This window comes from Bos indicus, chromosome 24, assembly GCF_029378745.1.
Source record: "Bos indicus isolate NIAB-ARS_2022 breed Sahiwal x Tharparkar chromosome 24, NIAB-ARS_B.indTharparkar_mat_pri_1.0, whole genome shotgun sequence".
Lineage (NCBI taxonomy): Eukaryota > Metazoa > Chordata > Mammalia > Artiodactyla > Bovidae > Bos > Bos indicus.
The window spans coordinates 23915746-23928325 of record NC_091783.1 but is presented as its reverse complement, the minus strand read 5'-3'; the positions used below and the strand labels follow the sequence as shown (position 1 = coordinate 23928325).

General features: G+C 40.6%; 1 protein-coding gene across 1 annotated transcript in view; it reads left to right on the top strand.

The window, feature by feature from the left end:
- Positions 1–12580, top strand: part of ASXL3 (ASXL transcriptional regulator 3) — a 195966-nt gene that overhangs the window by 73050 nt on the left and 110336 nt on the right. Inside the window, 1 exon segment of the mRNA XM_070778764.1 lies at positions 603–711. Within this exon segment, the coding sequence (XP_070634865.1) occupies positions 603–711 (109 nt within the window).

Sequence of the window (12580 nt, the reverse complement as noted above, 5' to 3'; positions counted from 1 at the left end):
GGCTGCATAACTTAGAACATGCAAAATCAGTGTATTTTCTTATAAATTAAAAAAAGTATCAGCTTTAGTAAATGAGGGGTTACGTTTAAAATTCATTAATTTCCTTTGAGAAGTTTCTTCTGTTTTATTTTCAATGGTAAAAGTTATACCTGGCAAAGAAGTGGGGATTCTTTCTCAGCTCTTAAGCATCAGGCTCTTGTTCTGTGTATGTGTTTCAGAAAATAATACAGGTTAATCAAATGACTTGTATTATTTATTATTTTTTGTAGCTACTTGGGGATTAATTTATGGTTACATCCAAGTTGTAAATCCATTTTCTAAAATGACAGTAGAATTGAGAAAAACAGAAACAACATATGGCAAAAAGAAACTTTGTCTTTTGTGTAGATTTTAAAGGTTATCTCCCCCAAAAATCAACTATGGCAGTGTGCTTTTCCCAGTAATCCATCCCCCTCCAAGGAGTGGTTTTACATAAAAAATAAATCAGTAATGCAATTTAAAATCACAAGTAACTTTGATAATTCCTTAGGGCTCTGGAAGTATTTTGAGTGTTTTCCGTTGCTAATACATCTCCATAAATCATTATTTTTAAAATAATATAGAAAGAGGAGTCGTCATGCTCAGCTGATGGAACTTTGGATTTAGGCTGTGAGTCTGAACTGGATGGCTCAGAGATGGCGGAGGCCAATGCCAATGGGGAAGGAAATGGAGGTAAGTGTGGCAGATATCAAGATAGAAATCCTGTTCTCTTAAAGGTTATGTAGAGTTCCAATAACTTGCTAAATTGAGTTCCCTACCAGTATTGATACAATTTTAAGTTTTGCCACCATTTATCATTAATTTTAAAGGTTAGCACCTAAGAAAAGTATTCAGTTGTTTGCTTTTTGTTTTATTTTGCTTTTTAATAGTATGGATTTCCCTGCATAGTACTCCTGAGTGTTATCGTTATATTTCTTGTGCAAGGTGAGAGACTTACTGCGGTTTGCTGTGGTTTTATCCTTATGTGAGGCTTGAGACGGCTGATGTTTGGTTTCTGATTGTGCTGATTTTTCCTGTGAACTCAAGTAGTTTTATAATAACTTTGTTCCTAGGTTTGTCTTTAATAAATTAAGCTTAATGTTAACATTCCTCACAGTGAAACAGGGACCAAATGAGTTATATTCTTATGAAATGCTTTTGAAAAGTGAACAACCCTTCTGGAATTCTAAGGGGGCATTTTCCACTTGAATTCTGTCCATGTGGATTCATTTTTAACTTTCTCAAGACATTTGCATTATAATCTGTTGGTGTATGTAATTTCTGTACTGCAGTTTTGGCAAACCTTTGCTCCACAAAAGCTGCTGTTCTTTTCTATTTTTTTAACCTAACTCACTGGTCCCCCAAGTGGACCCAGATCATGATTTGAGAGGAAGACTGTGTCATTAAAGTCTGTGTTGGTGGACTCATAGAAATCAGTAAATTACCGTTAAACAAACAAACCTTAAAGGATCCTTGCAGAAATATCGTATTTCAGTAATAGCCCAAAGCCATTCATTTCATTAATGGTCGTAGGAGTCCCTTTGTATTCTGACTAGCCACTCCTGCCCTTTAAACTGGTGTCTTTCTGATAGTCCCCTAGAGGCTGATTTTGCTCCAGCGCCATCTGACCTGTAGCCAAGGTGCTGAATTATTATAGGAAACACAGATTCTTGTCTTAGTAAAATGACTGAAATCAGCTTTGTAGACTTTTTTTTTTTAGACCAGCTTTCATTTAGTTTGATGTCCTTATTCCTCCTGCACCTTTTGAAAACTCAGCTAACCACCCCCCCCCCCCACCACTATTATGGTAGTGCTGTGAACTTTGCCAGGTCCTTGTGTTTAGAAAGAGAACAGAGCAGACATGCATGACAATTTCTGGGTTTCTGGAAGGGCTAGTGAATGGGGCACACCCTTCTCCTTCAGTAGCTGAATGGGAATCTTATTGGGTCCTCTTGCTGTACTGCATGCTTGCATGAACACTTGCATCCGCCCTGTCTCTCCCACCTACTTTCTGTTAATGTATATCAACATGTATATTGAGTTTCTGCTATGTGCCGAGTGCTGTCCTCAACATTATAGTTGTTGCAGTTAAAAAGAGGAACAAAAAGAGACCTCTCATGGATTTTATATTGGTAGAGAGACAGACAATAAGCAAGATAAGTATGTGAACTTTACAGCTTATTTAGTGCTGACAAGTGTTATGGGGCAAAATCAATTAAATAATGAGATAAGAATGAGAGAGAAGTACATCTGAGAAAAGACCCAAGGGAATGAGGGAACAGGCATTTGATGGGAGAGAGTTCTAGACAGAAGCAGCAGCAATTATAAAGGCCTTAAAGCAGGAGAGTGCCTGGAATGTTCCAGAAACATTAGGCCAGTGTGGTTGGAATCCAGAGTGAGCAAGGGAGAAGATGGTAAGATACAGTTGCAGAGAAGTTTTGGAGTGCCATGACACAAAATTTTGTTTTGAGTGAGATGTTAAACCACTGCAGGGTTTTGAGCTAGAAGGACAATGATCTCAGGCCTTAGTAGGATCACTAAGTACAAAAATACATATATAAGAGAACAAGGACAAAAACGGGGAGACAAGTTAGAAAGGTTTGGTGTAATCTAGATAAGAAATGATGGGAGTTTGAATAACAGGAGTAGCAATGAATATGATGAAAAGTAATTGAATTCTAGGGTAGACCCAATAGGAACTGCTGAAATTAGTGTAGTTATGAGATAAAGAGGAGAAGGCAGTGGCACCCCACTCCAGTACTCTTGCCTGGAAAATCCCATGGACGGGGGAGCCTGGTAGGCTGCAGTCCATGGGGTCGCTAAGAGTCAGACATGACTGAGCGACTTCACTTTCACTTTTCACTTTCATGCATCGGAGAAGGAAATGGCAACCCACTCCAGTGTTCTTACCTGGAGAATCCCAGGGACGGGGGAGCCTGGTGGGCTGCTGTCCATGGGGTCACACAGAGTCGGACATGACTGAAGTGACTTAGCAGCAGCAGCATGAGGTAAAGAAAGGAGTTGGAGATGACTTCAGAGTTTTGAGTGCCAGCAAGTAGAACTATTTTCTTTAACTTAGATGGAATACTTGCAAGAGTTTGGGGTGGGGGATGTTGGCAAAGGAGCTCAGCGTAGGACATATTAAACATGAAGTTAATTTTCAGCATCCAAGTGAATATGTTACATAACTGGACTTATCTGTCTTAGATTAATGGGAAAGGCTTTGCTGGAAATATACATTTGAAAGTGGTCAGTTTATAGATGAGGTTTAAAGATAAGAAACTGGATGAAATCACCAAGAAATTGAAGGCAGATAGAAAAGAGGAGAGGCTCAAAGACTGAGCTTAGGGTACTTGAAATTTAAGAGGTAGGAGAGATTATAGGAACCAGCAAATGAGACAGAGGATAAGTGGACGGACAACTTATGTTGTCTGTTCTGAAAACAAAGTGAAGAAAGTGTGTCTGGGGAGGATGTAACTCAAATGTGTCAATTGCTCTCTATGTGTGAACTTAAAATGAAGGCCGAGAAGAAAACATTGGATTTAGTTTTGTGAGGTTATTGACAATGACTGTTTTTATCATACGGTAAGACCACAAGCACGAATGGAGTAATGTTCAAGAGAATGGGAGAACAGAAATTGGGAGACCCCGAGTGTAGTCAATTCTTTCAAGGATTTTTGAGATAAAGGGAAGGAGTGAAATGGGGAAATGGCTGCAAGAGAAAGTGGAAGAAAGGAAAGTTTTCTGAATATGAGAGATAAATGTGAGAACAATCATATACTGCTGGGAAGAAATCCAGTTGAGAGGTTTCGATGAGCAAGGTGTCCCGTTGCCATATATGTGATTGGATGAGAGGGAAGGAGATTAAACAGATGAAGAGATTGGCACTCTTCAGGAGTATTGACTGGTGCTGTAAGAAAGCAATAGGAAAAATGAGGGTGCTGGATAGAAATGAAGGTAGGTGAGTATGTGGGGAGGGGCTGCACAAGTTCACTTCCTAATGCTCCATTTTTCTTAGTGAAATAGGAAATAAGTTCTTCAGCCACGGGTGAAGATGGAGAGGTAGCTCTGTAGATCTAAGGAGAAGATAGAAAAAATGTTTGTCTTGGGTCTGACATCATTAAGGACAGTTCTGAGATGGCTGATCCTGAATTTAATGTGAGAACAGCCAGCGTGTTTGTGCATTTTTCTCCGGTCATGTTCATGACCACTCTGTGAGTGCAGAGTAGACAACGATGTTGAAATGGACCAGAGCTGGGGTTTTTCCAGGGGTGAATGATGAAGCCAGAGAGGGACGCAGGAATTGAGGGTGCATGACGTGGAGCATTAAGATCATCTCTGTGGAATTTAAACTGATTGTGGAGGTTGAACAAAGGCACATTTGTGTGAGGAATGGCATGAAGGAGGAGGTGGAGGTCTCTTTAGGGAAGAAGAATTGTTTGATTTGGTGTTGAAGAGGAAATGAGTTAGAAGGGTAGGTGCTGTAAGAGTGGGATATATGAAATTGAGGTTATAGTTGTTGTCGTTCAGTTGCTAAATCATGTCTAACTCTTTGCTACCCAACAGTAGCCCGCCAAGCTCCTCTGTCCATGAGATTTCCCAGTCAAGAATGCTGGAGTGGGTTGCCATTTCCTTCTCCAAGGGATCTTCCCAACTCAGGGATCGAATCCCCATCTCCTGCATTGGCAGGCAGATTCTTTACCCCTGAGCCACCAGGGAAGCCCCTGAACTTGAGGTTAGGGTGGATTATGGGAGGTGTGTCTGAGCTGAGAAGAAAGAGGGAGGGGAGGTTGAAGGCTGTTACGAATGGTTAGGTAGTGTGGGCCCTCTTCAGAGTTCCTGGCCAAGGTGAGCGTCAGTGACTGAAATTGAGCAGCCCTTCCTTTGCCCAACTTCCTGTCATGAGATGGAGCAGGGTCAACGTGGAGGAAATATTGTCTTTTCTTATCCGCACAAGGATGTTGTAAAGGCTGGTGGTAGCCCTTCCATGAAATGGTAGAGAATCATCTGGGTGGATATTGAAACAGACAGTTAGGATAGAACTAGCATTGAAAGGGTGTGATATTTAGGAGCTAAAATCTTCCAGAGATGAAAGGGAGTAACCCAGGAGTTGGTAGATAATTACAGTAAGGAGGAACAGTCTGTTGACAACCGACTGTTGGAGATACAATGCTGGAGGCGTTTAAGGAGCAGGAAGGAGCATAGAGGTCACATGTCCCATTTTCAGGCCCAGCAATACAAGATGTGTGGGAAAGACACAGGCTGCTACCTGAGAAGGTTCCAGGGGAAGTAGTGTCCATGGGCGAGGGCCAGGTCAATCCGATTTTGCTAATGACTAATCCTAAATTTCAGAAGAAACAGTGGGAGGGTTTTAGTGGCTCTGAAGGGGTCCAGGGCAGGGTGAAAGCACTTAGGCAATAATTAAACCACAACAGGGATAAGCAAACTCCCCTAATTTGAAATGTGAATGAGTACTTCACCAAAGAGCACACACCCACACATCTCCAGCTAATGGGGACCAAAACTGGATTTCCTGGTCTCTCCTTTGAAGTTGTACTAACGAAATTGCTCTGAGAAATCACTGAAAGAATGGTAAATAGCTTATTTCCTTGAGTGTTCCTTGACTTGCCCACTTTTACATCTTATTGCAAACCACAATTGCTTCTTGTAGAACGAGTGTGTTCCCTATCTATATGAATACTATATACTTCTGTGTACAGTCCGTTAACCCCAGGATAGATTTTCAAACCTTGATACTGAAAATATGTTGAGTGCTCACAACGCCTATCCTTTGTGAACTGTGTACATGTAGACTGATCAATGCTGACAGCACTCCTGTGAGCTAGTCAGACTTCCTAGGCTCTGTTGCTGTATTTTAATTGAATTTTTCTATTTTTGATTTTTATTTTGTTTATATTTTTAATTTAATTTTTATTTTTTTTTATTATTTTTTTTTTACCAGTAAGAAAACAGACTTAGAGGTTCAGTGCTTCATTCGGGTGGCATGCTCAGGTTGATGTGAGTGACCCCCAAAACCAGGCTCTGACCACTCTGTGACCCTGCCTGGAACCTTAGGGAACACTCTTAGCCCGGGAGTCACTGGTGCAGTTTAGCTTTGCAACAGTTGTCCAACTCTGTTCTGATGCTAAACTTGAGAATTTGACAAGGAGGAACCACCGGCTTATCCAAATGAAGGAGTGGGCTACCACATGATTTCTTACAAATCAGTAATAAATGCCATGAACCTGAACTGGTTTAGATGATTTCCTTACTTACTCTATTTCTAATAGGTGTTTGAACCAGCAGTTAGAACGGATATAATTTCCACACTTCTTACAGCTGTACAAATACGCTTTGAAAATATAATGAGAGAGGGAAGGTGGGGAAGTGTGGGGTTGTGGGGGCCATGAGGGAGAGGGCAGGGGGAGAGGAGGGTCCCACCATCTGCTTTTTAAATCTTTATTCTCTTCTCCTTTTCCCATTCCTCCTTTGGGATATGAAAGAGTGAATAGTATTGAAGTGAATAATAACTATCAATTGGTAAGATACCCTTGTGACAGTCCTGAGCCTCTGCTACCATAGAGTTATTTCAGATGAACAGAGATTAGTTGACATGTGTTACACCACTAAAGGGAAACTCAGAAAAGTATTTGAAAAGAAAGCGCTTTACAAAAGCTGGTAACCAGAAAGAAGTCTTGTAGCTTGATGCCAGTGACGTGTGAATCTGTAGATAAAGATAGTAACAGTAACACTTTTGCTTTCTACTTGCAGTCCGTTGGCCAGCAAAACAGATTTGTTTTTAAATGATAGACACTTCGCCAAGGTATTTTGTTTTAAAGTCTGGTTTGTTTTTTTTACACTATGGCAAAGGTAATATATTCTCAATTCTAGAATTAACAAGACACAAAACTAGAGCTGTGCATTAGGTTTCTTTGACTCCTAAACAGTTTTTCAAGTTAATAAGAATTAGAGACTCAAGAAAGTAAACTCTTCACATTTTACAGGCTTAGCTCAAGAGGTGAAAGAGTGATTTAGGAGAATCACTTGATATATACATCTTTGTTGACAACCCATGACCATTTATGTCTGTATAAGTATAGATCTGTGTCACCCAAAGAAAATATTTAGAATTTTGTGGACTATTTAGTCTGAGATTTATGCTTATGTTTGTGTCTGAGTTGCTTTCTGAACATAATACATTTGTATATTATGAGTTTGCTTACACATATTAAGTTGACTTACAGTACATGGCTGGCTGTGGAAACCATACATATTTTATAGAAATGATACCATCAGTAGATCATCTTCACCTCCTTTCCCTTCTGTTTATAAATTGTTATTAACAAGATAAAAAATGAGCTTCTGTTTTTGTGGCCCTAATATATTTCATGTTTAAAATCCAAAGCAGCCGTCCTATTTAATCTTTTAAAATAAGGAAACTGGAGAATGTACAATTTTCATCCATAGAGATCAAAAAAGGTTTGGCTTGTTATTAACCCTAATGGCTTTCAGGGAGGAAGCAGCACTCTAGCTGGAGAATTAGTATTTTCAAAGTCTCTATTTAAGGAAAAAGATTATAGAGAACACACATCCTATGTTTTAGTCCTCAGATCCCGGGGTGAATAATGATTCCAGCGTTCGCAGAATTTTATGTGGTCCCTTTTCATTATTCCTTATGGCCAGTTTTATAAGCGGGTTTCTGATTGTATGATTCTTGGCAGAGTCATGTTAACTTAATGAAACATTATTCAGCTCACTCTTTGTTTGCGTTGGCTCAGAGGCCACAGTTTGAGGGGCCTTTTTTTCAAAAGTGAAAAGTGCTTTAAAATGGCCTGAAGTGTGTGGATAGGATCTCAGTTGAGACATCAATTACAGCCAGATGAGCAGCTTCCTGGAGGAAGGGAGAAGGGTACTAATGAAGGTTCGGCGCCCTCTGGGAGTAGTCACACTGACAGTTTATCCCTGGCAGTTTTATTCAAGGGGTGGGAAAGGAGAATGTGTGCACCCTGGAGCTGTGAAGTTCAAGTAACTTTTGAAGAGGTCGCCCAGCAATTGGGTGTCTCTGCTTGCGGTGGTATTGGTCTGGAGTTGCTGGGCTTTTTTCGGGAGCTTGTCTGTGACTGCTCACATGTGATTTTACATCAGATGACACATGAGCCGCCTTTGTGTTCATCATCCATCTCTCCCTGACAGCCATTCCTGAGAATCTTGTAGGAGGGAAGGAATTCTTTCAGTGACTGTGTCAGGTCCCCTGATTTTTCTCAGGTTGAGCGAATTTGTCTTTTATCCAACGTCTGCATTATTGTTAACAGCTTTGTTGGCTCCTAGAGACACCTGTTCTACATTGGTGGCCCAGGGAAACTTAAGTATGTGAAAATGTTGTTTTAGTTACACATGGAAGAAAAACAGAGGAAAAAGAGTACTCTTCACAGTCAGAAATGACCATTGGCAGGATAGAAAACTTCCTCTGCCCACTCTTTCTCATTCTCCTTTCTTTCATCCCAGCCCACAGCCTTCACAGTTCAGGGGAAGTATGAGGGACTTCAGAGGTTCACGCAGGCCTGGATCCTCTCTCATGTCAGCTTTTTTACTTAAACCAGTCAATTCAAGTAGACATTATTCTAATAGTAAATGCCCAGAGGGATGGGAATCCCACAGTCTTCTTTATATTTGTGTCTCTGTGTTTTTGATAACCTTTACAGTCAAGAATTTTTTCCTTATGCTGAAATCTCTGGAGCTTTTAATTAAACCAGTTTTCTCCTCCCCACCCCCCCCCCCCACCTCTGATGATGGAGAACAGCTGGGCATCATCTTAACTCCCACCCCCTTCATCTTAACTTCTCCAAATAACTTATCCCAGCTCTTTCAAACATGACTTATAGATACTATTTTCCATTTCTTTTACCCATTAGGGACCTCTTTTTCTTACATATTTCCCCTTGAACCCTGAACTTTGTTCTTGTGTAAATGGATTTTGGTCAATTTTAACAGTCCAAGAGTCATGGAGTTAAAAAAAAAAGTTTTTAAGTGTAGATAAAGTGACCCATTTAAGTGTACTTTCCCCTCTTTTCTTGTTCAAGGAGAGAAATATTTCATAATATAGAGATAAAGATTGGAAATAGAGTACGATCTCATGATAAAAGCAAAGTCCCTCTCAAATAAAACCAAAATTAAATGTATTCTCCCAATTACTCATCCCAAAGAGTCAGATTTCTTCTTGATTGATATAGTTTGTGATTGATAGAGAGGAACAAAGAATCCATGCTTTTAAAATGAAGTACTTTTTTCAGTCATGTCAGATAATCCATCCTTTCTTTTTTCTCTAAAGTGACAGTGTATAACCATTTCTCAAACAGTTAACCATCTGTTTGTCTAACTCCTTTTCTTATTCACTGGAGTTATGCTTTATATGTTGAAGTATGAAGTCATTAGTAGTGCCCATGAATGAAGCACTTATCCTTGGCCTATACCAACCTTTTAATGATATTCTTTCTGGCTGCTTTTTTCTATTTCTCATTTTCTAGATGGGTTGCTGTATTTCGGAGCAGATATTTCAGGAACTTGCTGCCATGTAGATCACAGGTGTTGTGGGTATAAGAGAAATAGCTTCTAATTACCCCCCACATACAAAAAGCAGCTTATTGTGTTATTTTCCATAATTCTAAGGGGATTCTGTATCGGTTCTATGATAGGAGGGATTAGGTGGTTAAAGGCTGGTACCTGTAGGATATGTTGGAAAAGGAAATGGCAACGCACTCCAGTATTCTTGCCTGGAAGATCCCATGGACAGAGGACCCTGGTAGGCTACAGTCCATGGGGTCTCAAAGAGTCAGACATGACTGAGCGACTTAACTTTATAGGATGTGTATGCTTTTTCTATTAAATATTATTATTTCTGGTTTTGTTTCTCTTATCTGAGTTTCTTGTCTAGATATGCTATGCTAAGTCACTTCAGTCATGTCCGACTCTGTGCGACCCTAGAGATGGCAGCCCACCAGGCTCCCCCATCCCTGGGATTCTCCAGGCAAGAACACTGGAGTGGGTTGCCATTTCCTTCTCCAATGCATGAAAGTGAAAAGTGAAAGTGAAGTCGCTCATTCGTGTCCGACTCTTATCGACCCCATGGACTGCAGCCCACCAGGCTGCTCCATCCATGGGATTTTCCAGGCAAGAGTACTGGAGTGGGGTGCCATTGCCTTCTCCGTGTCTAGATATACAGAGGTACTAATCCAACTAAAATGTCCTGGTGATAAATTGAGTGCTGGTTAGGAGGGATTCCTATACCTTCAGTGAGTAAACTATTCTTCCTAGTTACTTAGTGGAAATTCATTGTCTGGTCTGATACAAACCAATGTGTTTGTGAACTGTTTGAGGACATTGCAATGTAGTTGCAGTACATCTAGGACTGGGATATCAGATGACCGTCATTTGTAGTGTGTGATATATGCCACCCAAATCATTAATGTGTCTGGCATGATTACATCTTGTGGAGCACGTTCTTACTGATACAGATGACTGGTATAATCATGAATCATCTGATTCGTTCTTCCTCCTAGTTTATTTTTGCTCTCTTTTCTGCAGACCTCTTCTGACCAAGAAAAGGGCTTATTGACCTAATAGAACAGACTATATAGTAAAATTTTTAGTTTGTTACTGTTGTTGTTTGGTTGCTTAGTTGTGTCTGACTCTTTGGGACCCCATGGACACACCAGCCTCCTCTCTTCTCCACTGTCTTCAGGAGTTTGCTCAAACTCATGTCCATTCAATCGGTGATGCTGTCTAACCATCTTTGCCACTCCTTTCTCCTTTTGTCGTCAATATTCCCCAGCATCAGAGTCTTTTCCAATGAATCAGCTCTTTGTGTCAGGTGGCCAAAATACTGGAGCTTCAACATCAGCCTTTCTAATGAATATTCAGGGTTAATTTCCTTCAGGATTGACTGGTTTGATCTCCTTGCAGTCCAAGGGACTCTTCAGAGTCTTCTCCAGCCCCACAGTATGAAGCATCAGTTCTGCAGTGCTCAGCCTTATTCATGGTGCAGCTCTCACATCTGTACGTGACTATTGGGAAAACCATAGCTTTGACTATATGGACATTGGTCAGCAAAATGATGTCTCTGCTTTTTAATATGCTGTGTAAGTTCGTCGTAGCTTTCCTTCCAAGGAACAAACATCTTTTAATTTCATGACTGAAATCACCATCCAAGTTATATTAGTTGTATTTTATTCATAGAGCTGCTGCTCCTACTGCTTAGTTGCTTCAGTCATGTCCGACTCTGTGCGACCCCATAGACGGCAGCCCACCAGGCTCCTGTCCCTGGGATTCTCCAGGCAAGAACACTGGAGTGGGTTGCCATTTCCTTGTCCAGTGCAGGAAAGTGAAAAGTGAAAGTGAAGTCGCTCAGTCGTGTCCAACTCTTAGCGACCCCATGGACTGCAGCCTACCAGGCTCCTCCATCCATGGGATTCTGGAGGCAAGAGTACTGGAGTGGGGTGCCATGGTGTTCAAATACTATCTAATACCAGTACTTACAGCATTTAGATACTGTCTCCCTTGAAAGTCTTAGGGGAAAATTGCTGTTTCCATGATTTTATTGCTATTATTTTTCTGTTTAATTGTTCACCTCTTGTACCCTTTGGATGTTTTCTTATAATGCAACAAGGGAGATTGTTTAAATCTAGATACCTAAACATATCTTGGAATAAGGACTGCTCTGAGAGGAGTGGTTCTCCTCAGTCTGGATCCAAAAAGGATTAAGGAGTTGCCTTTTTCCTGAAAGAAAGGGAGTCCTGGAAATATTTAGTTGAGATCAGATGATTTTGTCTGGTTGTCATTAAGTCGTCTTCAACAGGTTTTGGCATGTATTTTGCTGCTGTTTATATCCAGAGTATCTGATATGCACAATTTGAAATGTAAGTGTGATACATAAAACATAGCACAGTCCAAACATAAACTTTTGGGGTTATTTGCCAATCTGGGGATAATTTTGAATTACCCACTTATTGATCCTTTAAAACAAATTGTAGTTATCACTGCTAGGTCTTCATAGGGTTGATTTTTCTCAGGCAGAATGAATAGTTCTAACCTTTTTTTTTTAAATCATTCATTATTTTTGGCTGTGCTGGGTCTTCACTGCTGTGAGGGCTTTTGTCTAGTTGCGGTGGGTGGGGGCTGTGCTCTAGTTGCCATGTGCAGGCTTCTCTTTGTGGTGACTCCTCCTCTCGTGGTTCCCGGCTCCAGAGCACAGGCTCGGTATTTGTGGTGCATGGGCCCAGTTGCTCTGTGGCATGTGGGATCTCACCAGATCAGGGATAGAACCCATGCCTCCTGCATTGGCAGGCGGATTTTTTTTTAACCACTGAGCCACCAGGGAAGCCCTATACCATTGTTTTATGAAAAAAGTACTTTTAAGAAAACTTAAGGGCTCAAAGTCAGGTCTTAGGTCTTAGTCACTGTTATACCCCTGCATTTTATACAGCCCTTGGCATGAAGGTGTTTAATAAAAGTGTTGCCATTGAATAAATGATTAATAAATAAACAATTAAGCTCCTCTAAGATCCAG